This window comes from Columba livia, chromosome 2, assembly GCF_036013475.1.
Source record: "Columba livia isolate bColLiv1 breed racing homer chromosome 2, bColLiv1.pat.W.v2, whole genome shotgun sequence".
In the NCBI taxonomy this organism is placed as follows: domain Eukaryota; kingdom Metazoa; phylum Chordata; class Aves; order Columbiformes; family Columbidae; genus Columba; species Columba livia.
Genome location: NC_088603.1, coordinates 66,339,098 through 66,365,563, shown reverse-complemented (window position 1 = coordinate 66,365,563; position 26,466 = coordinate 66,339,098). Strand labels below are relative to the sequence as shown.

The following is a 26,466-nucleotide window of genomic DNA, read 5'->3' as shown; positions in this document are numbered from 1 at the left end:
TCTCTCGCTAATGACAGTAAACTGTTGCAGAATGTAGGCTTTTTTGCAGTGGATGAAATGGCCCCTCGTCTGTCAGTCAGAAACTACAGCTCCTCTATATTTTATCTCATCTTCATCACACAGCACCTCTAGCTGTGGGCCTCAGAGCCTGCATGCATGGGAGCTCTTCCAGGCTGAGGAGGAGATGCCACATTAGGTTCCCCTATCAGTAAAATCTTAGAACAACTTACATTAATTACACAGTTTTGTGTTTTACTTCACGGGGTGTTTGCTGAGTAGCTGTTTGCGGCCAGGCAGGTGAGACGCTTGCAATGGTTCTCATTATAATTATGCTTACTTTAATTCTCCTGGTTTGGTGCATAATTTCTCAGGGAAGAAAAGGAGTTTGAGTCCCAAACCTTTAGGAATAATTACAACCGTTTTCAGTCATACAGAAGCCTTCAAAGGCAGCAGAAACAGTTGTTGAAATGTCACCTGTGAGCTTGCGAACCCTTTATCTGAACCTTGTCACAGCCAAGGCTCAGCCAACTGAAGCAGCAAGAATGTCAGGGTAAGAAGAGGCTCGTAGGGGGTGGCAGCGCTTCGATGCAGGGTTGGGGTGGGCAAAGCCCCCTGCGAGGACAGGACGGGGTGCAGGCTTCTCTGGGCCAGCCATGGATCGGGGAGAGCTGGGGAGGAGGGAGAACGGGGAGGGGACCCACACATCCCGCTGGCAGCTGAGCTCTAGCACTGAGGGTGGATTTTTAAATCAGTTGAAGCAATGCAGTTTCAGTTTGTGGGAAGGTGAAAGCTACCCGCCCCCCCACACTCCCGCCCCGCAAAGGTCTGCATGCAAAGGGATCTTGCAGTCAGTGTAACAGGTTAAGATCATTGACAGGCACGCAGCTAGGCATTGGGACACGCACCCTGCAAACATCGCGTTATCTGAGGTCAGCCAGTACACACACAGTTGCAGGATTAAACACTCATATTTCTGTAATTTGCTGGACACTTCAGAAATTCGAAGATGGCAAGTAAACTGACTTTATGTAAGTAAGATTTTAGTGTGAGGTTCCAGTTAAGTCTTTCTAACTGTTCAATACGATCTTTAAATCTAATGACTTGCAACCTTTAAAATCTTACCAGGATTTTAACGCTGCATGCTTTTTATGGCTGCTTAAGGGAAATTAATCTGAGAACAATCAATGAGAGTCAGTTGTCTCTATCAGGTAACTTTGCAGTGAACGAAACAAATTCCAGCTGATGGGGGATGGGCGAGAGCATCCTGAGAAACTTGCTCCTCCACTCCCATTGATCATCACCTGCACTGGACTTCATACAGCAGTTTAATCCTATTCTCTCCCTCAAAGGTTTCAAGCCTCTGCAAGATCCTGACTGCTAGGGAACAAAGACTGGTATGTGGTTCTCTCAAAGGTCAGTCATTAACCTGCCCCAACAATAGTTTTAGGAAGATCAAGGCAATGAAGAAAAACTAAGAAAAAGCACTTTCACTGTGGAATGAATTGTTCAAAATGCCCTTATACATTCAGTTTTATTCCCTTTCAGTCTTGCACTTTTTAGTTCCTGCACGTATTTATTTCTCATCAAGAATAATGGCAAGATTTGCTCTCCCAGAGATTTGACCTTAAGTTTATTCTAACCACAACACTATAGACCATTTCATCAATTATGAATGTACTCATGTGTATAGAGGAACTGGTAAACCAGCTCAGTAATGCTACCTTGTTCTAGAGACTTACCCTTATAAATAAATTAGAGGCATATCTTTATGAAATAAGAGAAAGAAAAGGAAGATAAAAGAAAAAGAGAAAGAGAAAAGAGGAAGGAAGGGAAAGGAAAGGAAAGGAAAGGAAAGGAAAGGAAAGGAAAGGAAAGGAAAGGAAAGGAAAGGAAAGGAAAGGAAAGGAAAGGAAAGGAAAGGAAAGGAAAGGAAAGGAAAGGAAAGGAAAGGAAAGGAAAGGAAAGGTGAAAGAGAGGAAGAAGGAAGGAAAGAAGGAAGGAAGGAAAGAAAGAAGGAAAGAAAGAAGGAAAGAAAGAAATAAAGAAAGGAAGAAAGAAAGAAAGAAAGAAAGAAAGAAAGAAAGAAAGAAAGAAAGAAAGAAAGAAAGAAAGAAAGAAAGAAAGAAAGAAAGAAAGAAAGAAAGAAAGAAAGAAAGAAAGAAAGAAAGAAAGAAAGAAAGAAAAGAAAGAAAGAAAGAAAGAAAGAAAGAAAGAAAGAGAAAAAACAGAAAATCTAGAAAGCCACATTTTTCTAAAAATAAAAGGACAAGGGCTAATATCAAAAGTGGTTTCTCTGTGATTTGTATTTTATGTGCATGCATGTCTATATGTGACACAATATACTGGACTTGCAGTAGCCAGACTATCAATAAGACATTTATTTCCATAAGTTATTGATGACCCTTTAGCTCACAAGTGACAGGCCAAAGTAGAGCCACGAGCAGCTTCTGAAAGGTCATCAATAACAACTGAAAATAAATGTTTTATCCAGTGCCTGCCCATTGTGTGTTCTGTTTATGCAATGCCAGTATAAGTTTCACCTGGCATAGTTTTTAATGGACTGTAAATACCTTAGTTCCTGTCTGAAGCAACCAGGACTTCCAGCAACGGAAGAGGGATGACACGCACACACACACTCGTCCCCACTTGCTTGCTCACACGCTTCATGGAGAACCTTTTGTCAGGTGCAGAAGTAAAAGCATGCTTCTCTCAGCACATCAGGATGAAACAGTACCCCAAAGAGTGAAAGGAGAGACTGCCACCTTACTAAAACATTAAACACCATGGAGAATCCTGGTGCTTCAGGTGTAAGACCATTCAGAAGATACAGAGAGGACAGGGAGGAAAGAAAAAAAAAAAAGCAGCTGAGATGCAAATAAATAAATGTAAATAAATCATACCTCATGCTAAGATCACAAATACATAATATGCTATTGATGTATTTATAATAATCATACTGCAAGGAAGATTGATCCACTGTGTTAAGGAGTTCCTGGAGGCAGAAGAAAGCTCTTTTTGTCTACAAGGAGCCTCTTACTCCCAGTGTAAAAAGACTGCAATGGACACTGGATACAGACCAGTGGGAACCAAAAATTTACTTTGGATAACCATCGCCACTAACCACAATGTCTTTTAATTAAACTCTTCAATTTTTCTTACTCATTTGCATTTGCATTTTCACATTAAAAAGAAGAATCAATTGTCAGGAGCTTGATGTAGAGTAACTGTTTCAAGAGGCTGGTCTGAAACAAGCCAATGACTTTGCATCAAGTTGTGAAACTTCTGCTCACTTGAGCAGTCCTTGTACCTACATCCTTACTTGGGCAAATAAGCTCATTAACTTCAAGACAAACTTTCTACATGAGCAAGGATTTGTGCTGCTTTTCAAGTCAATTTCTCCATTGAGGTAAATTAAGAGATTTGCTTGAGTAAAATACATCAGTGCTTCAAACTGTTGAAAGAGCATGTTAGTAGAATGAAAGAAAAAAAGACCAAAATAAATGTCATTAACACTTCAAGGTAAGTACGTGGAAACACACTGGTATTGAAGACAACTTGAAATAGTTACTTAGCATAAGCTGTGTGATTACCCAAAATATTCTTATATATGCACATCATTTAGCTTTAAGAAAACAAAGTCAAAACTGTAAGAAAATTTGCATGTTGAAGCACTTTTAATAGCAATTTTGAATATATCTTTAAAATAATTTTGCATAGTTTGCCCCCTGCACAAGAAGCAAAAACATGAGTAATTGCTATACAATTAGTCTAAAATGGAAAATAACATTCATTCCCATTTCTTATAAGGGAAAACTAGTAAGTCACAGAATATATTTAACTGTGAAGAATTGCAGTTCATGGATCATTGTCCAATATTCTTCTTACATCCATCTTTCTTTTTTTCTGCATCTCCAGCCATTTGCACTCTGCAATGTATGTCTTGATTTAAATTCATGGTGCTACACAGTGGTTTTCATCAGACATTCCTGTTGTTCTAACAAATACATAAGATCATTTTAGTATATACTATTGCTGCAATTAAAACCTGCGTTTGACCCTATCTGCCTAAGGGAGACATCACCTGTCTTTGCTTTTTTCTTGCTCTCTGAACATGAAATCCTGCAAGAGCTGATTTCTGTCAACAAAAGCCAAGGGCTCTTGTTTTCCTAAGTGACAACTTTCTCAGAAGCGAGGCAGGCTATAAAGAATGATCACAGAAAGCATCCTACCACAAATTAATACAAACTCATCTTTTTAGCAGAGTACTTTTTCAAACACACGCAAGTACTTAAGCGAATTAAAACAGAGCTATGATCCTATAAATAATCTCCTACTTTTCTACTGTTTATTCTGCAGGATGGAAGAGAAGAATGATAAAGAGCCTTTTGCTTCTGTTACTAAATGCTTTGTAGGTCCTCACATGTTACAGCAACAGGAACTCTATGACAGGTAAATAAATAGATAATAATGAGTTTACAAAGAATTTGGCGTACATTGGAAGCACATGGCGTGGCCCATAAACAACTGTGGTCAGGGGATTTGAAGATACATTGAAAAGCTTTCCCCCTGCCTCACAACCACCAGACTTGAATTTCAAGTTCTTTCTAACTTCTCTTCCCAGTGATGACACCAATGGGACTTGAACCAAATCAACCAACAGCATTTTCTGTAGTGTTTTATATATTGGTCAGGCTGTAACTAGCATGAAGCAAATTGCAGAATTGTAATTTAATATTTGGCAAGTGGGTGATACCTGAAAGTGGCACTGACCGGTAAAAGTACTTTGAGAACCCATTGACCGCAGTCACAGAAAACATCAGTGCATTTGCATCAACACAGAGGAAGCGAAGGTCTCTCTGCCTACCTTGGATGTCCTTCTGCTGTGGCAAAGGCTGTCTTCACAGTCAGGGAAGGGGAGGTGATTTCTCCTTTTAACTAAAGAAAAAAAATATAATATAAACCCCAAATATTTTGAAGAATTCCTTAAAACATTCATGGAGAACAAATAACAACTGCATTAATATTAGCTTTCAAAATGTAAAATGCTGTATTAGTGCGAAGTATTGCTGTTGTTTCTGCAGAGGTTTTTTGTGGCATGAACTTAGACTGCTTTTGCTGATTAAGCTCTTTGGGTCCCCTGAAAATAAATACCAGTATCATTGGTATAATGATAACATATGCAGATGAGCATGTACGCATCCACATACTTATTTAATTTAGGTCGATTTGCTCATTGTCCCTGTAGGCTGTATTATTTGTGTGATTACAAAGCTCTTAATGCAAACTCATAACAAACATGAAAATAATTTGAGGCCATATCATGCCATCAGTTTTCGGGCAGATTAGCTGAGGATTTCTGTCTACAAACAAAGGGTATGACATTGCACATAAATCTGATCTAAATCTATACAAAATAAAATTAAAGTTAAAGTTAAGACTCCAAATTCAATCTGTTACTATGTAACTCAGTTTAATGTAGTGTTCCTCAGGAAGCTGCATCGAAGACTCTTAAATTATTTTCCCCTTCCCCAGAATAAAGCATCTTGATTGCTTATATTTGGACCACACTGCAGAAGGTTGTCAACATGACTTATCTTTCTTGCCCCAAGCTCACTTTAGTCAATGCAGAAAACCCACACTACCCACCAAATCCCATGTTTCTGGTCACCTGAACACAGCAATCTTCTTAAATGACATTACCCTTCAGACAACATACAACCGTGAGCAAAATGCCAGGGCATCTGTCAGTGACATACCAATGTTGTTTGCTGCCGCAGCTCCTCAAACAGAGGAGGTGGGTTTGCACAAATTTCTACAACATAGCCACACTGGAGGCAGCGCAGCAAGGAAAGCTCTTCCTGATACTAACCCCATTACAGTGGTTTTTAGTTTCTCTCCACTAATTGAGGTAAAATATTTCTTTATGCATTTATTTCCTTGTTTGTGTAAAAAAGAGCTTACATACGCATGAAGCCATGGAGAAGGGGTTTTTTAAATGTTTCTCATCTCTCCAAAATGTTTATTGTCACATGATTTTTTGTAGCATACAAAGCTGAAGGAAAGTGTAAAGAAAGGAGGAGGAGTATGCTCCCATCATTAGAAGGATGCTTTAACCTGGACAACTATGTGAACATGCAAAAAAACCCAACCTTTTGTCTGTGAAAAGCTGTTGTGAGTGATCAACAAACGTTTTTATATTAAACTTCATGCACAGGGGACAATGAGGGGGTGAAAGTCTTGAGAATCTTTTAGGTTTTCTCATTAAACAAAAAATTCTGTCATGACCACAACCAGAAAATGAGGAAAAAAAGAAAAAACTACCACGTTAAGTGAAGTGAGGTCTATTTAGATTTTGGATTTGAGGAAAATAGGGAGAACAGTACTGAAGATGACGCGTGCTATTTGGGGAAAAGGTTTGTTAAGAAGAGTTTGGAAGAGCTCTGATGATGAATTGTCCTTGGTGAGGAGTGGTACTAGAAGACCAACAGATTTCTGTCTGTTGGTAGTCTGCGGAGTGAGTTGACTTCTCTGTGCTCCCCAAATGCCTGACGGATCTTCCCTGACCCATTCTGAGGACCCATGGGGTGTCACTGCAAAGGAACCCCCAGTCTCACCTCCAGCCTGGTGTCCAAGGGGACACAGGCACACAGGAATAATAATCCAGTAAAACACTTACATATTCTTTCCTCAGTCTCACTCCCCCACCCAATTTTTCATTTCATATCACTATCCCCTGTTGCCAAGAGGAGTTTATCTATGGTGTTTGATAAGGGAGCACTGAACACATTATAGTGCTATTTTAAATGACATCACAACTAACTAGATATTTTAATTGAAGGTAAATAACCAACATTATTGCCATTTGAATGATAGCAATAGTGGAGAGTAATGGCACCACTGAGGAATCAATTGCTATTTCCCTCATAAACCATAAACCATTCAGAGATTTATAATGCTTTTTTAATGATCAGCCCTTCTAAGTGTTGAGCAGCTCCTCTGAGATCCTGAGTCTTCTGGCTGCCTGCTGAAGTCAACAGGAATGGTGAGTGGGGGGATCTCAGTATCACATATCTGTGTGCCCACCGGGATGAAACTTGTCACACCAGTTATCAGCCTCAAGCAAAGGAAAGCTTGGGATTTTACCGCGCTGCTCTGATATGGTGTGCCCGAAGCCCCAAAACAGGGACACTTGACTCAACCACTGTTTCATAACCTGCTTAAGAACAAAAATGCATTGTGCATTTGTGTGGATTTCATGCCCTCTTAAGGTAGGTATAGCAAGTAACCTTGTGCAAGAAACCACGTTGATTGCTTGCTTCGCTCTGCATATGTAAATGTGTTCCCTTCAAATTTTATCTGTCCTGAGACTATTCTAGCTAATGTAGCACTATCCAATGCACCAGTTGGTTCAACAGCATTGTATTGTGCGCAAACATCTGTGGATCCACGGTGCTCTCAGAGGAAATGTCCCATGTTCTGCACTTGGAAGGACTGTCCCCCTTCCCTGGTGCCATGACCCAGAGACAGAGTCAATGTCTCAGTTTTATTTTTTTCAGCTGTCATAAATGGCATATTCATCTACTCAGACCTGTACTGACAAATTCAGCCTACATTACTTATTCTCAGTAAATTCAATGGGATTATCCTAATGACAAAAGTGATACAAGACCAGTCATTATGTTCTCATTTTTAACTTGCTTTACTTTGGTTTTGAATAAAAAGAAACTTTTTTAAGCTCCAGAGGACACCTATGATGTGATCTGAACTCATCAATTCTCTTTTAATGGACCAAACTGGTCCATTCAAGCATTATCAAGGATCCTGTGATAATATTGCAAGAGTTGGCTACAATGGCAATGAATCTTGCTTCTGGATGTGGCAAGAGAGCACAGAAAAAAACAGCCAAGACAGATGAACTCCTTCAGCCAGCCAGGAAGGGACCACATGTTTAAAGATGCACAGAATTTATTCTAAAAATACAAACTCAGTCTGGAGAAAAACAGGAGCTTAATCCCTATAGACTCATGTCATTAAAAATATCAGTGTTAATAGGACAAATGCATGAACAGTAGCCACTGTCCCTTGTGTACATCTTCAGGGATGAAGAGCTTCACTATGCCTACCTCCACTGCTAACATTCTGGGGTTTCCAAGCCGTTTCTAGAGCAATTTACTTAGCATCTGGTGCACATCCAATCTAAATTTTGAAAAACCAGCCAACCCAACCTGCTCCCACTTAAGTCAATGACAAAACTCCCATTGACTTTAAGGAGAGCAAAAGCAGACCAGTTGTTAACAGGGAATTGGTGCCTATTGTTCAGCCGAGCATGTCAGACTAGCATGTATCAACTTCATGAGTATCAAAGGGAATTACTAGAGGAAATCCCCTGAATATTTATGCGATAATTGGAGGGGAGGGCTGTTTTTCCCTGTCCCACATATCTCCACTGTGATATGTTGGCTATGTGAACTCACAGAGTCCTCTTCCAACTTCAACAACCCTTACAGACCCTTGGATTTCCCTTTGTACCCTCTGCTGTGGAAGGAGCCCAATGGAAAAAAGAAGTCTGCAGCATATTGTGGTGCTTTATGGGTTTCCAGAAATACTGAGTCATCTTCAAGAGCCAATGTGGTCTCTGTGGACTTGTTGGTATAGTGCTGCCACAGTGTGTGTACGCGTGCGTGTGTGTGTGTACAGAAATAATCTGTCCAAATTAGCTTTGGGAGAGCTAAAGGGGAACCAGTTACATACTGGGGTTTCCCAGAGATTTCCAGTGAGATCAGACAGTCTCCCAGGAGGGATTCAGTACAAATAGAACAATCAAATATTACAGTGTATCTAATTTCAAGCAGATTTTAATTAAATGGGACCAGCAAGATTTGAGCCTCAACGCTCAACATAATTTACAAATTTTTTTTTTTTTTTTTTTAGATAGCATATCAAGTCTGTCCATACTGTCAGGGCTCTGGGAAACAAAGTGTAACCATAATGTATGCTTCATGGACCATATATATTTCTACCTCATGAGACTCAGAGTCTGCTGGGAGCAGAGCTTCACAGAATAAAAGCAACGACTGCAGCAGAATAGTGATCATCCAGCCCATAGCTAATGGAAATACATCTTCCCATCAGATCGTCATGATGTAGCATACGAATCTAGACCTCAGTCAGACAATGATTTATACCACACACTTAGATTTTGTGTCGAAGGAGCCCAATTGCCGTGGATGACATTGGTAATGTGGGACAAAATAAGGAAAACAACGAGTGTATTTGTAAGCAGAGCCTCAAAACGTATGTTTTTAAAGGGTGAGAAAGAATGAAAGCGTACTTCATTATACACTTTGGATGATCCAGTCTCACCGCTCATTCAAGTTCTGGGTTTGACAGCTTCCCACTGTACCCTTTATATATCACCCGTTGTGACTAAGCATTGAGGGGACATGCAATCATTAATCACCATTATGGATTTCTTCCCTTATGTTGGGTTTGACTTACAAGATTTGGGGCAGATCCTGCAGCCTTTACTCCTTCCTGCAGCCCTTTACCCAAGCAGTCAGATCTACTTCACTCACAGAGAGCTCAAAACTCTGCGGCATCTGTGGGATCAGGCACTCAGTTTCTTGCACCAGCATCCCATTCAAGTAAGCAGTGGCTCTTAATCCTTAGCAGGAATTAACAAAGTTTGAACACTGCATTATTAAATTAAAAGGTTACAGTCTGCTACAAGATGACTTAAGCAGGACTCATGAGTATGTGTCTGTTAATTTTAATGCTCTGTCTCAAAGTACATAACTCTGGACATTTCCAGCATCATATTTAAAACATGGTACATCTACTAATACGTGATCTGGTGCATTAATGGACCAAATTAAGTTACAGGTATGAATTTTACATAAAACAGATTAATATTATATGTCATGGAGGAGTTTTAAATACTCCATCTCCATGCATTTTTAATAGTTATGTGCTCTAATTTAATGTTCCCAGGCACTGCTTTGCTTGAAGTCCCTAAACCCGCCTCCTTCCCTCTTTTCCCCTATCCCTCCCTCCCCCTCAAGTTTTGCTTGGGATTTTCCCTGCCTTTAAACCGGCGTCCCGAAGTCCCTCAAGATATGTGTAAAGCCGGGCTGGGTCTCCGACACCGACAAGATAAAAACGCGTTTCAGGACCCTAGGAGCCGCCAGGCCTCCCGGCGGGGAGGGTGCAGCCGCCATCCTCCGGGCGGGCGGCGGGGAGCGGCGCCGGTCGCTCGGGGGGTTGCGCTCGCCCCGGTGGAGCTACGCGCCGGACCGCCGGGGCGGCGCCGGGAGCCGCCGGGCAGCGTGTCCCTCCCGCATTCCCGCAGTCCTTTCTCCCCCGGACCGCCTTCCCCTTCTTCTTCTTCTTCTTCTTCTTCCTCCTCCTCCGCCGCCGCCGCCGCCGCCAGCGCCTCCTACCCCGGGGGTCAGCACCAGCCGCCCGCCCCCTCCAGAAGCGCCACCACCACCCCCCTCCCCGCCCCGGTGCCATTGGCCGGCGCCGCGTTCCATGGGGGGATGCGGCGTTCTGATTGGCTGCGATGCAGCACCGCGGCCCCCCCCTGCTCCTCGCGCCGCTCTCGCCTTGCCCCGCCGCGGCGGCGCCCCCGCCTCCCCCCGGCACCGCCCGCCGCGCCCCGCCCGCACCCCGCGCTATATAGCGGGCGGCGCGGGCAGCAGCGCTTGTAGGCGGCCGCGGTTAGAGCTGTTGGCCGGGAAGGAAGGAAGGAAGGAGGTTTATTTATTTATTTTTTCTTTTTGGCGGCGCCGCTGCTGGTGTCGCGCGGCCCTGCGAGCACCTTCACCGGTAACGGCAGGGAGGCTGTGGCCGTTCCCGGCTGCCCGTGGTCGCAGGAGGCGGCGGCAGCAGTGGTGGAGAGGGAGGTCTGCCTCCCTCCCAGCGACACTATGAAAGCCGTGAGTCCCGTCCGGCACCCCAGCCGCAAGGCGCAGCCCGGCGTGGCGGGCGGCGGCGGGGGACACCCGGCCCTACGGTGCCTGGCCGAGCACAGTGGCTGCAAGGGGGGCCTGCCGTCGGGCGAGGAGCCGGCGGCGCTGTGCCTGCAGTGCGATATGAATGACTGTTACAGCCGGCTGAGGAAGCTGGTGCCTACCATCCCGCCCAACAAGAGGGTCAGCAAAGTGGAGATCCTGCAGCATGTAATCGACTACATCCTCGACCTGCAGCTGGCTCTGGAGACGCACCCGGCGCTGCTCCGGCAGCAGCAGCAGCCGCCCGCTCTGCACCCGGGCAGCTGTCCCGCGGGAACCCCCAGGACCCCGCTGACAGCCCTCAACACCGACCCGGTAAGAGGTGCGTTCCACGCCAGCCCGCAGTTCGGGGTGCGGAGCGGGGAGCACGGTACCGGCATGACCCAGCGGTCACAGCCGGCCGCTGTGGGAGCGCGCCCCGGTGATGCTTCGCCGTTGCCAGCCCCGTGGCTTTGCCGAGAGGCAGCAGCCTCCGGAGGGGACGGAGGAGCGGACGGGCACAGAAAGGCCCCGGCAGTGCGCGGTGGGTGCCTGCATCCCCTCGGTGCACGCAGGGACCGGCATGGTATTCACCGTGTAATTACAGTCTCTCGAGGGAGTAGCTGTAATCAGCGTGTTTGCACACACTGGAGCAGACGCGGTGCTCCTGCGCTTCCCGGCCCTTCGCGGAGTGTAGCGAGTATGAGCGGGTTTGGGAGCTGTACACGTTTAATGCCCTCGGCGGAGCGCGTTTTGCGGGGGAGAACAAGGAGCGTCTCCCCTGCGCGGGACCGTCCGTGGCAGCTCGGTGGCGCTTGCAGGCGAGGCGAGAGGAGCGGCGTGCCCCAGCAGCCCCCCGGGCGTGCCGGGCCCGGCGCTGGGTGCCCACCGGCTGGGAGCGTTGCCGCGGCCCCTTCTGCTCTGCCGCCCCGGGCTGTTGCCCCTTTACGCACTGGCTGTAGCCGGGGGCTCCGTGAGCGCTTCCCGGCAGGGCTGTGGCAGTGCCCTCTACGCGGAGGGGAGATTCGGGGAGTGGGGTGAGATCTCTTTTTTTTTTTTTTTTTTTTTTTTTTTTTTTTTTTAAACCCCCACCTTTAACTTGTCGCGTTTCTTTGCTGTGCAGGCTGGCTCTGTTAACAAGCCGGGGGATAGCATCCTCTGCCGCTGACTGCCGCTCCCCAGGTGAGTGCCGGGCGTCTGTGGGCGGGGGGCAGAGGGGCGCGGCGCCCGGGACCGACGGGGCCGCACCACCTTCCGCAGGGAATGCTGCCGAAAGAGGACCTGAGCTCGGCGAGAAATATTTTCAGGAGGCTTTGGGGTTTTATTTTTAATTACCGGGTGGTAGTTTTATTATTTTTTTTTTTAATTACCGGGTTGGTTTGGTTTTGTTTTGATTTAATATAGCCCCCCCTCCCTCCCCTCGAAGCGCTTCTGGCTGCGGCGTGCAGCTGCGCATCCCTCCGCCTGGCCCAGCCTGGGAGCTGCGGTTGTTGTTTGACCTGGTTTGTTTTGGGTTGTTGATCAAGCATGTCTTGTGTTGTGTTGGTGGCGCCAGTCGGTCTGGAGCGGAGCGGTTCACACACCCCCTCTATTCATTCCTCTCCCACAGGTGTGCGGCGGCGCCGCGCAGAGGCACCGCGGGGGGCGGGCGGCGGCGGGGGGGGCCCGGCCCGGCCCCGCCGCACCGGAGGAAGGAGCCATCCATCCCCCCCCGAGCAGTTCCCATGCTTCATCCCGGCAGAGCAAGACTTTTCACCGTTTTGCACGTTCGTAGCCGCAGCCCCCCCCACCCCGCTCTCCCCGTCTCTTCTCTTCGTTTCCGACCAGAGGGAAGCGGTGTCTCCCGCCGTGGCAGGAGGTTGTCGGATTCGACCAAGGAAAGTTGCGACTCTTCCCCGGGATAGATAACCGAGCCTAAATCAGACTTTAGAAGCGTTGTTGTAACTCTTAAGGGACCGAGCAGCTGAATCTTGAAGCTTTACTAATCTCCCAGAGCATTTGTAGATATATTTGACATCTATTGTTTAAAATAGATGGATTTTATTTGGGCCCAGGGAACTTTCTTCTCCCTGCAGGAGTGTTACATATTGTATAGATAAATGAGTGACATTTCATACTGTGTATATATAGAGATGTTCTATAAGTGTGAGAAAAGTATATGCTTTAATAGACTACTGTAATGATAAAATATTTTTAATTAAATATTTTTTGTAAATATTATAAAGGTGTGTATGTTTTTTTTTTAAATCTGTGAGGATATCACTTTAGAAAACCACGGCTCAAGTACGGAGCTGCTAATATGGAAATATCTTAAATGTTTAGGGCTTTTTTGTCCCCAAATGTTCTTTAGACACGGAAGTTACGGCTATAACTAGTGGTCCTGCATGATTGCATGAGATGTCTAATTGCAAATAAACTTGTTTGGAGTCCATACAAATGTGTTTTCCTCAATCTAGACTTAAAATGTTTGTAAGTGTATTATACATTTTGAGACTACACTTTTGTCATTTAGGCACAGGGGTTTTTAGTGCATTCTATAAAATAGCAGTAAGATGTAGTGTTTTTTAGCAGTAACAGGAAAACAAATTCTATCTAGTTTTTGTGTTAGGGGGGCAATGCTGTAGATCTTTAATCGGCTTTTTTAAAAAATCTGCTGTTGCATCAGATCAGGAAATTTGTTCTAGAACTTCATTTGGCACCAAAAGGGTTTATTAAAAACTTGTATTTCTACAGCCTATTAATTGCTTAAAAAGTGAAAACAGTTCTCTGCTTGCAACCAAAGGGTATATCATTAACAAAACCAGTTGCTGTTTCCTTCATCCAAAGAGTATTAATACAGAAGTGCGGAAAGGCACATGGACAAAGTCATTATGATTAGTGATGTAAATTAATCTTTAAATGAACTTAAGTAGACCAAAAATTGGATAACTGCATCAGGATTATTTTTCTAGTACAGAATGACTTTCATTTTGCTGCAGCTATGTTAACAGTTAAAATCCTGTTTAATCTCTGTGATGTGTAACTACTACATGTGAACATTAAACTAGATTTACCTGTCTTTAACTGTGATTCTTCAGCTTATTTCTTCAATCCTCTGAATTTACACATTCTCTTCACTTTTTTTTTTTTGTACATACCATTTGATGGGTGAATTTGTTTTACAGCAGGCATTTCTACAGTGAAGTCTTGTTGACTGTAAACTCATGTCCAGGCTCAGTGAAAGATGCTCATTTTGTAGGATCAGTAGCCTGCATGCTAGTGAAACAGGATTTTCGGTGTGGGAGAATTAAGTAGGATTTAATTGGGTGCTTTGTAAATACTTAGCCAACTGTGTGTGTAACATGGGTCTATTTGACTGAAAAAAAGAGGATTTGTTTCAGACTATGCAAGTGTCAAAAGTACTATAACCCAAGGGACAGCTACTGTTAAGTTAAATATTTATGAAGAAATTAAGTACTGGGGTCATTAGATATTGACTACAGTGGCAGTGTCAACAAGATGAACATTTTCTTAATCAAAATAATTGTGTAAACATCAAATCAAAAAGTGGCTGACACATCTGCAAACATAAGACCTCCCATCACTGCAGCTGCATTGAAGGCAGGGGCATTTTTTAGGCTGAACTTTGACTCAAGGGATGGGGAGTGGGTCCCTGTGTTTTCCCCCGCCTCGGATGATATAATAATAGTTTAATGAGTGCAAAATACAGGTTCTTGTAAAATTAAGTCATGAATCTCTCATCCTGTGTCTCAAACTAACTCAGTAAGAATGCTATAAATAGGATATTTTTGCTGCAGTACAGAATTTTTTACATTGTGCTTAAAAAAAGAAAAGCATTTTTCCAAAGAAATGCTTTAAATTTACATTGATTTTCTTTGTTTATCCTATTAATATTTGTAGTCTCCTGCTTACTTTAGCTTGTCCAGCTAAGTTTATTTTGTACACAGTTTTTCAGTAACATTAGTTCTCAATACCCTCATTTGTTTCTATCTGCTCTCACCAAATTGCGGTTTTCTGTTACTCAGAACACCAAGCAAAAGGTGCAGTCTTAAAATACGAAACTGCTTGTAGGGTTCCATATCAAAGCTGATATATCCTGGGAGAACTGATAAATCGCTGAACTACTCTAAGGGAGAATGTACCAAACGCTGGATTGTTTCAGACTGGGGTGATCTCCTCTTGAGTTTAGTGGCCTGAGGATTTGGTTTTGCTTTCTAAAAAATTGTTGCACTGCAGCAAGTTAGAACCTTTAGGAAACGAAGTCTTATTAGAGAGCTATGAAATATTTTCCTGTTATATAGTATTCTTGACAAATGTGGAAGCCTGCATATGACACTCAAAAAGTCTCTATCAGAACATAGTAGATGCTGGTCTTGATTTATTCCTTATGCTATGTATGAAGCTGTAAGCAAGGAATATCTAATCGCTGGCTTCCTAATGGCTGGAATTAGCACAGTCCTAAATACAGCTGTATTTATTTTTGGTTTTCAAAGATTTTAGGAGTCTTTCATCATAGTTTAATCTCATATCTTGTTTAAATCATGTTCTCCATATAGCAAAAGGTGTAAATGTTTGAACAAAGGCAAATTAAAAGGACTCTCTTCTAATGCCTTGGATTTTCTCTTAGTCACAAAAGCATTCCTTAAAAGGAGCTATTTGATTGCGTGATGAGAGTTGTGGTGAGGCTGCCAGATTAGGAATTAGGATACCAAATTCTGTTCCCAGCTCTGTTACTGAGGTTCTTTTGTGACCCTGAGCAAGTCACCGACTGTCAAACAAACTTCCAGATGTCCACTTGTTATGTACTGATGGCAACAGGTACTCATCTTTATAGAAGCAGGGGTGTGAAATAGGCAAAATGCATTTGTTTTCTACTTCATTTTATTGAGTCTAAGTTTTGGGCCAGCAAGGAAACATAGGGAAAGCCGGGGTGAAAGCCTGCCTAAGGAGGACCTGATCAGGAAATAGATTGTTAGTAGAGGCTACAAGGAATCTCTTGGGACACTGAACTGCAAAGAACTAGAAAATGGTCTCAAGAAAGAATAGAGGAGGGACTTAGGTCTTCTCCGTCTCTAACTCGAATGCTGTCTGTAGAGCACAGCAATGGATACTTCTAATGCTGCGTGTGCATTTTGGTGAGCTGCGGTGCAGCGGTCCTGGTCCTTGCAGATGCTGAGACTCACCTCTGAAATTTCCAAATGATGGGAGATGTTCATTCCATGTAAAAGCCAAATTCCAGCTCTTGCCGTGATAGCTACATTTTTCCCGCAGTTTCACACAGGAATATTTATTTTCACTTTCTAAACCGTTTAGTGTTGCTTTTAAGCAGTTGTTGCATTTTCAGCCACAAGTGAAGCAGTCATAAGGAACACCATAGCTGTCCTGCAGGTTGTTCTGCAAGTTAATGAATAAACCATGTATAGGATAAACAGGTTTATGCAAATGCAGAGCAGCACTTTACTGTTATTTGTATTTTCAATGCTTTTGTAGCTGGAGAAGTCACATTTCTATAAAACCTTTGCAGTGAAAAGAAGAAACCATGGTACAAGCCATTCAAGTAATTGTTTCAGATGCAATGCAATTTACTGGCTTTTCCAATAGCAAGGCTTGAAATACTAAATAGTGTGCTTCCAAAACAGTATTGAAAATGTTTTGCTCTCCAGTCCTAGAACATGTGATCTGAAAACACAGGCTAAATATATTCCCCCCGTACAACCGCTTGCTCTCTTGCATTAGAAAATCCATCCTTTACTGTATGAGAGAACTTGCCTGCTGTGCCTACCAGGAGAGCCTGCTTTCCCAAATGCCCAAAGCAGGCATGCACACACCAACCCTTGGAGCGCATCTGAGCTGAGCTGGGGGCCAGGCATCCCAGGGCTGCACAGCACTTAGAGCTTGGCTGTGGGCAGCTTCCAGTCAAGTGACGGCATTTCATGGGCCAGAGCTGGTCTCAGACGCCACGTCCTGGCCATGCCTCCTTGACAAAAATCCTTTTCCCCTTCACAGCCTGGAAAAAGAATTTGTAGGGGCCAGGCTATGGTACAGCGATCACAGCGACATGGACAAGAGGGGGATTTTTGTAAGTTTGCACACCCCCTCCTGAGCAAAACATTTGCCGAAGAGCCGTGTCACCCACAGAGTATTGGGGAAGGAGCGGTGCAAACCCTGCCGAGCACCGTGTTTGGGCACAGACACAAAGCTGAAGTTATCAGAGAGGTGCTGGTGAGCGATGGACCTCGCTGCTGGGCACACTAACTATTGCAAGGAAAAGCTTCTCCCCACTTTTGCCCCCTTGAAAGTATGTGAGGGGAGGCACAGCCATTTGTAGCCTCTGCTTGGCTGCACTGACGCAGCTGAGGACCATAAAAAGCAGCTCCCTGTACACCAAGGTGAAGAGAATGTCAGTGGGCTGCGATATTGTGTCTGTCCCTGGAATCAGAGAGACACAGGCAGGGAAAGCAGAGCACTCCTCTGGCAGCTTATTTCAAAGTAGAGGACACGGTGATGGCTGGAATGAATTAGTCCCCACTTGTCATTTCTTGGCCTGTAGGGAGAAGAGGTGGTGCCCAGGACTTTGGGATGCAGACTCTCTGCAAGAGCCATGGGTGTACAGCCCTCCCCACCCCAAGTGCGATGGCAGTGTAGAATGAGACATGGGGCAGGGCAGCTCGGGCTTTTCTTCCTTTGATGGGCATGGAACACACTTTCACATGGTACAAGGGTTGTTGTTTTTTTTTTCTTCCTTTTTTTCTTTTTTTTTCTTTACTGTTTTAACCTTCTTTTAGCCTTGGGTTTGTTTGCCTTTTTTCCCTCCCCACCCACCAAAGATAATGTGTTTATCAACTGATAGGATACACTCATTTCTGGTAAAAGAAGCACTTTGACGAGTTTTTGAACATGTATAATTTACTTAAGGACCATAATGGCTTCTTCTGAGCTGTGTGTCTTGTAAATAAATATTCCAACCAATTTTAACATGCATATTATGTACTCCATAGATCAATGGCTCCTTTGAAGCTGTTACAGTTTATCCTGTAAGTTCCTATTCAGACATTTTTTATATGTATTATTTATTCAACAGGCTACCTCTTCATTCAGAGATGCCGGTGTCTATATTTGTAGCAGTCTAGCATCTATATCTTGTGTGGAATATTGAAAAATTAATATTGCTCAGCCTTTTCAGCAGGTTGGAAAGATCCCCAGGAAAATATGTAAACGGGAAAGAACAGCTCAAATGAATGAGACTGAAACACATGCATCCATTTTGGATCAGGTTTTCAGGATTTCTTCCTCTGCACCCCTCCATCAGCCCTGAAAACATACAGGGCCAGAATTGGGGGTATATGTGGGCTGCAGTGCATGTAATGAATCCTCAAGAGGGTCTGAGAGAGCAGCAGTGCCTGGCCACAGAGGGGCAGGAGGACTGGGCACCGTGGGTCAAGCATTTTCCTCTGGCTTTTGCTGTGTATGTCCAGAGCATGGGGGATCCCTGCAGGAGCATCACAGTGTTGGGGGAGCAACGGTGCAAAATGGCATTGCCTTCTCCGGCTTTAAGGAGGAAGCAGTTTCTTGGTCATGTACAGGACAGGCTCACCAGGTAAGCAGGACCTAATATACCAGCACAGGTTTGCCAGCTGCCCTAGGGCTTCAAGTGCCAGCAGGGTATTTGCAGAGTTTAGGCTATGCAGGCTCCATGCCAGGCAGAGAGGGCAACCGGGGGCAGGCGGGACGGTGCAGGGCATGTGGAAGTAAAGACATGCACACAGATGACTTCATGCTTCTGCAGCAGTTAGCCAGGACAAATCCTTTTCTATTCCCAAAGGGCAGGGGAGCAAGCAAAAGTTATATCCTCACATCAGCAGAAAGCTGTGAGGGGAACCCAGTGAGCATCCAGGCCCTTGCAGGAGTAGCCCACCAGATAAGAGGGCCTGTGACCTGAGTTTGGGCTAATGAAGGAGAGGAACCTGGGCTGCGAAAGATAAAGTTCTTATTTAAATGCAGACGTCTGCAACAGTAGAGATGGAAACATAACAAAAATTGCTATCAAAGTAATTTGCTTGTAGTGCGAAGGCTTTTGTCTCACCTTGTTTAAACAGTCCCACTCCTGTGTTTAGTTTACCTGTGTTAATACCCCCCAGAGGCTTCATCATTTGCTATTGATGAGCATACCAAAAAAAGAAAGGGGGGGGGAGGAAATGTTGCTGTCCATACAATTAATTCTCTTTCCAAGTGCTTAAAATTCAGCATGTCCCTTCAGTTCCAAAGGTGCTGGATCTTCAAAACCAACAAGCTGCTCACAGTCAGCTGGGAAACTCCAGGTTGTTTTGGAGCACATAAAAACATTCCGTGCTGATAAATACCCACACTGTGTTTTGCATCTTCATAATTTGGGACTCCATTTACTTGACATAGGCAATAAATAAAACAATAAATAAAATATGCTCCTTGCCTCAAGGACATTTCTTTGCATAAGTTGCAGCCCAGTATACAAACTCTTTCCAAACCAGCTGGTGCTATGGCATCTACCACACTTCCTATTCTAAATGCAGGGATGCCTTCTTACTGCTGACTACAAACAACGCTGTTTAAACCATAATGGAGGCAGCTATGGATAAGGCTTTCAATAACAATATAAAGCAATAGAAATAGAGTACTGCTATAGCTGGAAAATGAGCAAATTGTTCTTGTTAGCCTTTTTTTTTGGTGAAAAATGCATTTATCTAAAGCACTGGAAACTCCAGTGGCTCAGCTCTTGATCAAATGCCCACCGAAGTCTTTCCATCACCTTCAGCACATGTCAAATGGTAAATTCACATAAAAGAATGGATACATTTAGGGCTCTGTATTCCTCTGCTGTGTAGTGACAAAATCCTGCTCTGCACAGATAGAATTCTGTTCTGGTTCATCCAGACCTCAGTTGCAATCTAGGTTTTTAACTTATTCCAGACCTGATGTCACCGGTGCAAGAAGTTGGGCACAGCCTGTGACCAAACAGAATGGTGACAAACAGAGGTGCCAGGGCTCATGGCTTCTACCTTTCCCCTATTTTAAATCCATGACAATTTTCTATGCAAAGAGTTACTTGTGACTCCGTAGCAGCCATGGCTCTGGCAGGGCTAAACAGTGAAGGAAATAAATTGTGAGGCCAAACCTGTCCCCTGGCTTTGGACTCGGTCTCCTGTTCTTCTCAGTGGGTTTGGGATTAAGGCCTGGCGTAAACATGCAGAAAGTTATAAAATACTCTTTCCTTTCACAAGATGGTCTTTGAGCTGAGTTTTGCCATGTGTTTGGCCATGAGTTTAGCAGGCATGGCAGGGTCGGATGCTCACTGACATTGATTCCCAGGAGTGCTTCATCGTGTTCAGCTTGAATGATAAATGTAAACAGAGATATCAGTCTGTATTTGCTTGGATTCATTGAAATATTAAAACAAATGGTAGCGTCCGTGTTGCAGGGCAAGGTCTTCTTTATTTTGCTGAGCCATATTGAAACAAACTGTATTTTGTTTTCTTTCAGACAGGTGTGATGGCACACCTGCAGAGCTCAGGCTTGAATAGCAACTCGTAACCTTTTGTGGATAAGGTGGGGGGCAAATCCTGCTTAACAAGGATGTCAAACTGATCTTTGTTTCCTTCTCCCGACCAAGTATCTGTGGCAACAAACTGGAGACAGGTAAACAATTGGCTTCTGCTACCGCAAGCTTTCCATTTACAGTTCACCAGGAGCTCTTATTATATGAAAGGAAAGGGTGGATGTGGTGTCAACACAAGGTAATAGTAATATTATTTGAACAGGTGTGTGGGGTGTTGCTAAAGTGAGAGAACAGGCGAGCGGTAGGGAGCAGTTAGTACAGGGCTGTGCATGTAATAACCAGAGCTCACCCGTGTTTATTATCATAACAATCATGTGCGGTGATAGGTTTCACAATGAGCTGGTCTGATTTACCTGGTGCTTTAAACCAGTTTTGTTGTTTCTCACTTTCTAAGTCCCTACTAGAAAAGAGCTCCAGGAAATACATATCCTAAAAATTTGGTGAGCAGATACACATCTCCAGATAAATAACCCACCGGGTCACAATTATCTCCCAGCCTCCACTCCTCCACAGACAACTTTGCTGTTGATTTACATCAACCAAAGAGAGAAAGCAGACTGGGTATCTTAGTACTGCATTATGAAGGGATAGTAGGCTTTTGGTGAATGTTAAGGCATCTTGGGTTAGGGAGAGTCAAGTACCTCAGCAGTTTTGTCTATGCATTTGTTCTCTGTAATGCAGTTGATTTTAATAATGTATTTCCAGTCTGTGACGTGTGTTATATTGATATGTATCTGTGATTTGAACATATATTCATCTCTGTGTGTATCGCATTAGATGGATATCCTTTCAGCAAGAAAACTATGTGCCACAACAGAGAATGGAAACAGTAAAAATAATCTTTTGGATTCTACTTTTAAAGGGCTGACTGGAATCACATTAGAAAGGATTAATGCAGTAGGTACATACCTTGCTGAAATTTGCCTGTTTCCATTGCGGGAAAGTGGGAAACAAAGGGAAAAATCACACCCTGATATGCTCTCCGAGTAGTGATATATGCTATGATTCACTGAAGACAGCTATGGAGGTTACAAAACAGAAATTAAGAGACAATATGAATTACATGATGATGTTCTAGACAATTAGACAACTCGTTGGTCCATTTATAATGTTGCTCGTAGCTTTATATCAAATCTGATCAGAGAGTGCAAATTGTAAGCAAGGAAATTTTTCACTCTCTCTCTCCCTCTGTCCTTAAGCCCTACTTTGTTTAGTGAGGTCTTAATGTGTATCCTGAGTATTTTAATAAGAAACTATTGCATGCCACCGGTATGTGCAAACAGTAGTTGCATTATTACAGGGGCTGAATTAATCTTCCAGGCGTCCATTTGTGTTACTCAGATCAGGCAGGGTTTATTTACAAAGGGCTGACCCTGCTTCCTGGCAGGTTCACTTGGAGATGCCGTGCCAGATTCCCTCCAGCCGATGCAAAAGGGTTCAGCTGCTGCATCTCAGGAACTGCAGGGACACCCATGTAGGTGGGGCTGTGGGGACAGTGTCACCATGTCATGGGTTCAACAGGCTCCTTCAGGGATTCTCTAGTGGGTATTTAAGGTGGGTGGGAAGCAAATATCCTCAAGTATCCGTGGGGCTGCATCCTCCTGATAATGCAGATTTAACCCAAGATCACAGAAGAAACCTTTATTTCAAGCAGCTTGCCCATTCTTAAGCAGAATTGCCACAACTTCAGCATTTCCCTGTGTACAGATTTCATTAAGTAAATGCTTAATAGCAGGGTGGTTGTCAGCTGAGGACAAATATTTTAGAAAGCCCTTGTTAGTCACATCAGGTGTGCGTCTTTGGTACTGCAACATCTGTTATTTGTTAGATGCAAACAGGGAATGAAAATGGGTATTTGCCCTGTCCTAGGCTCCTCGGTGACTCATGCAACCTGGCTCAACATGCCAGAGACAGTGCTGACAGTACGCTTATTTCAGGAGGGTAACATTGCACCAAACGTTGAGTAGGGGCTAAACTAAAAAGTGTTGTATTACCCCTGGGTGCCCTCTAATTTTTGTATGATCTAGTGTGCACTTTACGTATATCTTGTTCCTCAGAATTTCCCCATGAAAGTCAATGCTGTGCTGCTGTCCAAGCAGGGCAAAGATTGGATGGGCTTTTCACAAACAAAAGGTAAGTCATGGTCAGCTGAAAGGAGCCTACTCATGATCACGAAGGTCCAGGCTTCTGGTTTAGAAGGAGCAGTCGCATTTTGGTATTTCTTTGCATGCTTGATTATTTTACATGGGAAGACACATCTTTTAGGGTCACATCACAAAACTCTTAACTCTTTGCTTTAGATGAGCTTTGCCAGATACTTAACTAATCAAAAATAACAGCCTGGTAGCATTTTAGGCACATTTTGAAGAATTTTGTTGAATCAGAACTTTAATGAGAGAGCAGTGGGTTCTTTGATTACCTCAGACACAGTTTAACACTTTATTCATAGATGGTATTTATCCACAATGCCTCAGTCTATTATTAGTTGGCTGTCACAGTGCAAAAGTTGGTGGCAAAGTCATTACAATGTGCTGCAGAGGCAACACTGTTTGCACGATAGCCTGTGCGAAGAATTTCTTGAACATTGGTGGGGTGTGTTCATTAATATTGTCAATCAGTTAAGAAGTTAAGACCTTTTAAATTTTATTTCTGGTAAACAACAAGTCCTGGGAACATAGCATTTCTTCCATTAAATGTAATCTTTCAGAACACTATGTGTCTGTTTTGTGACTGGTGATTTTCACTTGCTGACATTCTTCCACGCTCTTGGAGTCGTCTCCTTCTTTCAAGCAGCAAGTAATATGCTGCCCTCTTTTGAATTCCAGGACGCGGTGCACCTCCTGGCAAAGGGCTGCCCAGCATCTGTAAGATGCTAGTGACTCCTGCGGGGTTGATGAACAACGAGAAAGGCAGCACTGTATTTTATATTATTAAACAGAGTTACAAGAGTTGTTCTGAAGATGGCAGATTCTCTAAAATATAAATAATATCCTCTAAATTTTGAAAAATTGGAAAGCAAGAAAAGGTGCCCTACTCTGTTACGGAATTATCTTAGCCAGGGAAATTTCATTGTCTCCAGCTCCTGAATAGAGGGGAGACCAAGTCCTGAAATGCTTTTAGACTACTTTGAGTGTGTTTTCACTCAAATTGCAGTAATTTATTTGGCTATTTGAGCTGTGATTTTTGCTGAATGCCAATCTAGGTCTTGCAGTTGCAGGAAAATTTTTTTTTCTGATAAGCCTTCTCTGAAGGGAAGAGGTTGCAACTGGCTGCTGCTGGTCCTCTGCACCAGAAAATAAACACTTAGGGTTATGCTAGTGTATAATAACTCCCAAAGTTTGCCCATTGGTATGGGACCACTGATGTGGTGGCTGTAGAAACCAGTGTGTGCCTCTACCTCAAGCAGTTTAGTCAGGAGATGTGTCTCCAGACAGAGGAAGGAGGATGTTTCTCCAGCTTTTTCTCCTCTTCACTGGCAAGCAACTGCATGGATAGGACAGATTCTCATGTGTCTTTCTTCAGGGAAGGAAAATAAAGGAGACCTTGCGGGAAAAGCTACACTGGAGTAGCCACCACATCCATTTCTTCAATAGGCACATTTTAAAAAACAGTCTTCCTTTCTCCCATATACATTGTTGCTTAGCACATCTTTCTGCCGGAGGCAAGAGGTGAAAAGGAACATTACATCATGTGTTGGGGGCACTGCCTATGAGAAATCATACAGAAAACTAACATCCCTAGGAGGGAGGGCATGTGGTTTTTGGTCTGTAGCATCCCAGAAGGTGCCAGTGCACATATGAGAACCAGGTCTCCTGGAAATCAGATACTGCATGGGAGGGATGTGAAACAGGGCCCGTATTGTGGAAAAAAAGAGAGAAAAACATGTATGCATGCATAAAACCACAGGCTTTTTCTTCCCAGCTATTATTTATCAGGCTTTTTCTGAACCTACAGCTCCCCGGAAAGCCCTCTTACACTTGTCCAAACCTAAAAGACAAGCAGGCAGCAAGGAGCAATATGCAGGCAAACTGATCTGGTGAACAATAGCTGTGCATCTTTGCTAGTTATGTGATTTGTGCAAAAGGGTGTGCTTCTTAAAATTCATCTCATTTTCTGCACCTACAGATTTTTTGACACAGAAAAGAGGGTGATTAATCCCAAATATCATCTGAAAATGGGATAAACACAAGGTGACTTGGTATATATATGTCACTGGTAGTGTATACTGTCTCATATATATCAAAACCAAGACAATGTAATAAAAATAGACAATACAGTATTCTGTCAGTTGCTACTCAGACTGTAACAAAATATTGTCACATTTTTTCTTACAAAGCTGGCTGTGTGGTGGCTGAAAAGACCCCTAATGCATATAAAGCTCTTATCTTCATACATTTCCCTAAAGAATAATAGATCAGTCGGTGCTCTGATGCTGTTTTAATAACGTACAATTTACAATTCATTTGGTTACCAAGCACTCACAGTATAATTAATTTCACAGACCCTTTCTACACATTCACATGTTGTACAACGGTACAGAGGGGAGGTGGGGAAACTCTGTCCTCTCTGCTGTCATAGGAAAGTGCTGGGATGGTGCATGACCCAGCTGGTCTGCAGGCAGTCCTGCTGCTTATTGGGGTGATGGGGCTCGATTTCCCCTTCCCTTATCCCCCAGCTCCTGCCTGCCTTTCCCATCCCCATACACGAATGTCTCCATGGGGGATGTTGCCCTGGGGACGAGCCCAGCTCAGCCTGCTGTGTCCCTGTAGCAGTATGTCAGAGCTGCCCCATTCCTCTGGGATGCAGCGGGTGTATGGCCCACCCCACCAGCCCTGAGACGTGTGGCAAGCGGTGGAGCAAAAGCTAAGGTGAGCCAAGGAGATGTCTCAAGCACAAAAGGCAAATTATGAGCCTTCCATGCTTCTCACTGATGCCTCCCTTCGCCCTCACCAGGGACAGAAGATTCTGGCAGGAACACACATGTTGGTTCGGTCACGAGTGACTCCCCGTCTGAGACTGTTGGCACATGGGCCCAAGCCTAATATCGTTTCACAGACTCAAGACATGAAAACTGGAGGGAAAGACTCCAGAAACCAGCAGAATGCACATTGTTGGGGGCTTTATTTCCACAGTCCCATTATTTTTCCCTTCATGGGGAATCTGTACAGTTGCCTGAGAGACTTAAATAATGGACTCTCTCTGCAATGAATGAAGCTGCTGTTCTGTGATGTCTAGCACATCAAAGCAATTTTTTCAAATCTACATTTACCTCTTTGATAAAGACAACACTGGGAGGAATTCAGCAACAATTCAGAGAACCTGCAGGTCTGCACATCCACCCAGACAGCGGTGTATGAATAGGTATTGAAGTGCTGATTTTGTTTCCATTATCAAATATGCAGGAGTTTCTTTTTCTGAATTTCCCAAACATTCTTTTTCTTTTTGAAGCCTACAATTCCTATATATGTACAATGTATGTATATACCTATATGGATACTCGTGTATATGTGTACAAATATAGATACATGTATATGACCATATATGCCTGACGGTTGACATCCCAGTTTGTAAAGGTTCAGCCCACAATCCAGGATATAAACACACAAGCACTCACACTGAAGTGCAGCTTAAATCTAGGCTTACTAACTTTCTGCAACCAGACATGCAGGTTCTTTCTTTTTTCCTAGATGATTAAAAGTACTGAAAGGTACTGTTTTCTTCTGGGGACTAAAGAACATTATAAGTCAGAGCAGTAAATGTTTGATTAACCCCTACAGGGGCCTGTGTGATTTTCACAAGGCATTAACTGTAAGAGGTACATCTTCTCTTGCTCTGCCTCTGCAGCTGGCCATTCAATCTTCTGGCATTCAGTCTATTGATTTG

General features: G+C 43.7%; 1 protein-coding gene and 1 long non-coding RNA gene across 3 annotated transcripts; one reads left to right on the top strand and one right to left on the bottom strand.

Annotated features, from left to right (window-relative positions):
* Positions 1–3,655: 3,655 nt before the first annotated feature.
* LOC110361227 (uncharacterized) lies at positions 3,656–10,460 on the bottom strand. The gene is made up of 3 exons (XR_010470236.1): positions 10,084–10,460; positions 4,865–4,935; positions 3,656–3,994 (listed from the first exon to the last, which is right to left on the bottom strand). It is a non-coding gene; the product is annotated as an uncharacterized LOC110361227 (long non-coding RNA).
* A 232-nt stretch (positions 10,461–10,692) lies between these two features.
* Positions 10,693–14,054, top strand: ID4 (inhibitor of DNA binding 4). 2 transcript variants are annotated; one of them, XM_065052310.1, is made up of 3 exons: positions 10,693–11,327; positions 12,115–12,173; positions 12,601–14,054. In XM_065052310.1, the coding sequence occupies exons 1-2, from the start codon at positions 10,929–10,931 to the stop codon at positions 12,157–12,159; spliced, it is 444 nt and encodes a 147-aa protein (XP_064908382.1). In that variant the 5' UTR covers positions 10,693–10,928; the 3' UTR covers positions 12,160–12,173; positions 12,601–14,054. The 2 variants fall into 2 exon arrangements, with proteins under 2 accessions (XP_064908382.1, XP_064908383.1); XM_065052311.1 differs by having other exon boundaries at positions 10,693–11,334.
* Positions 14,055–26,466: the final 12,412 nt, after the last annotated feature.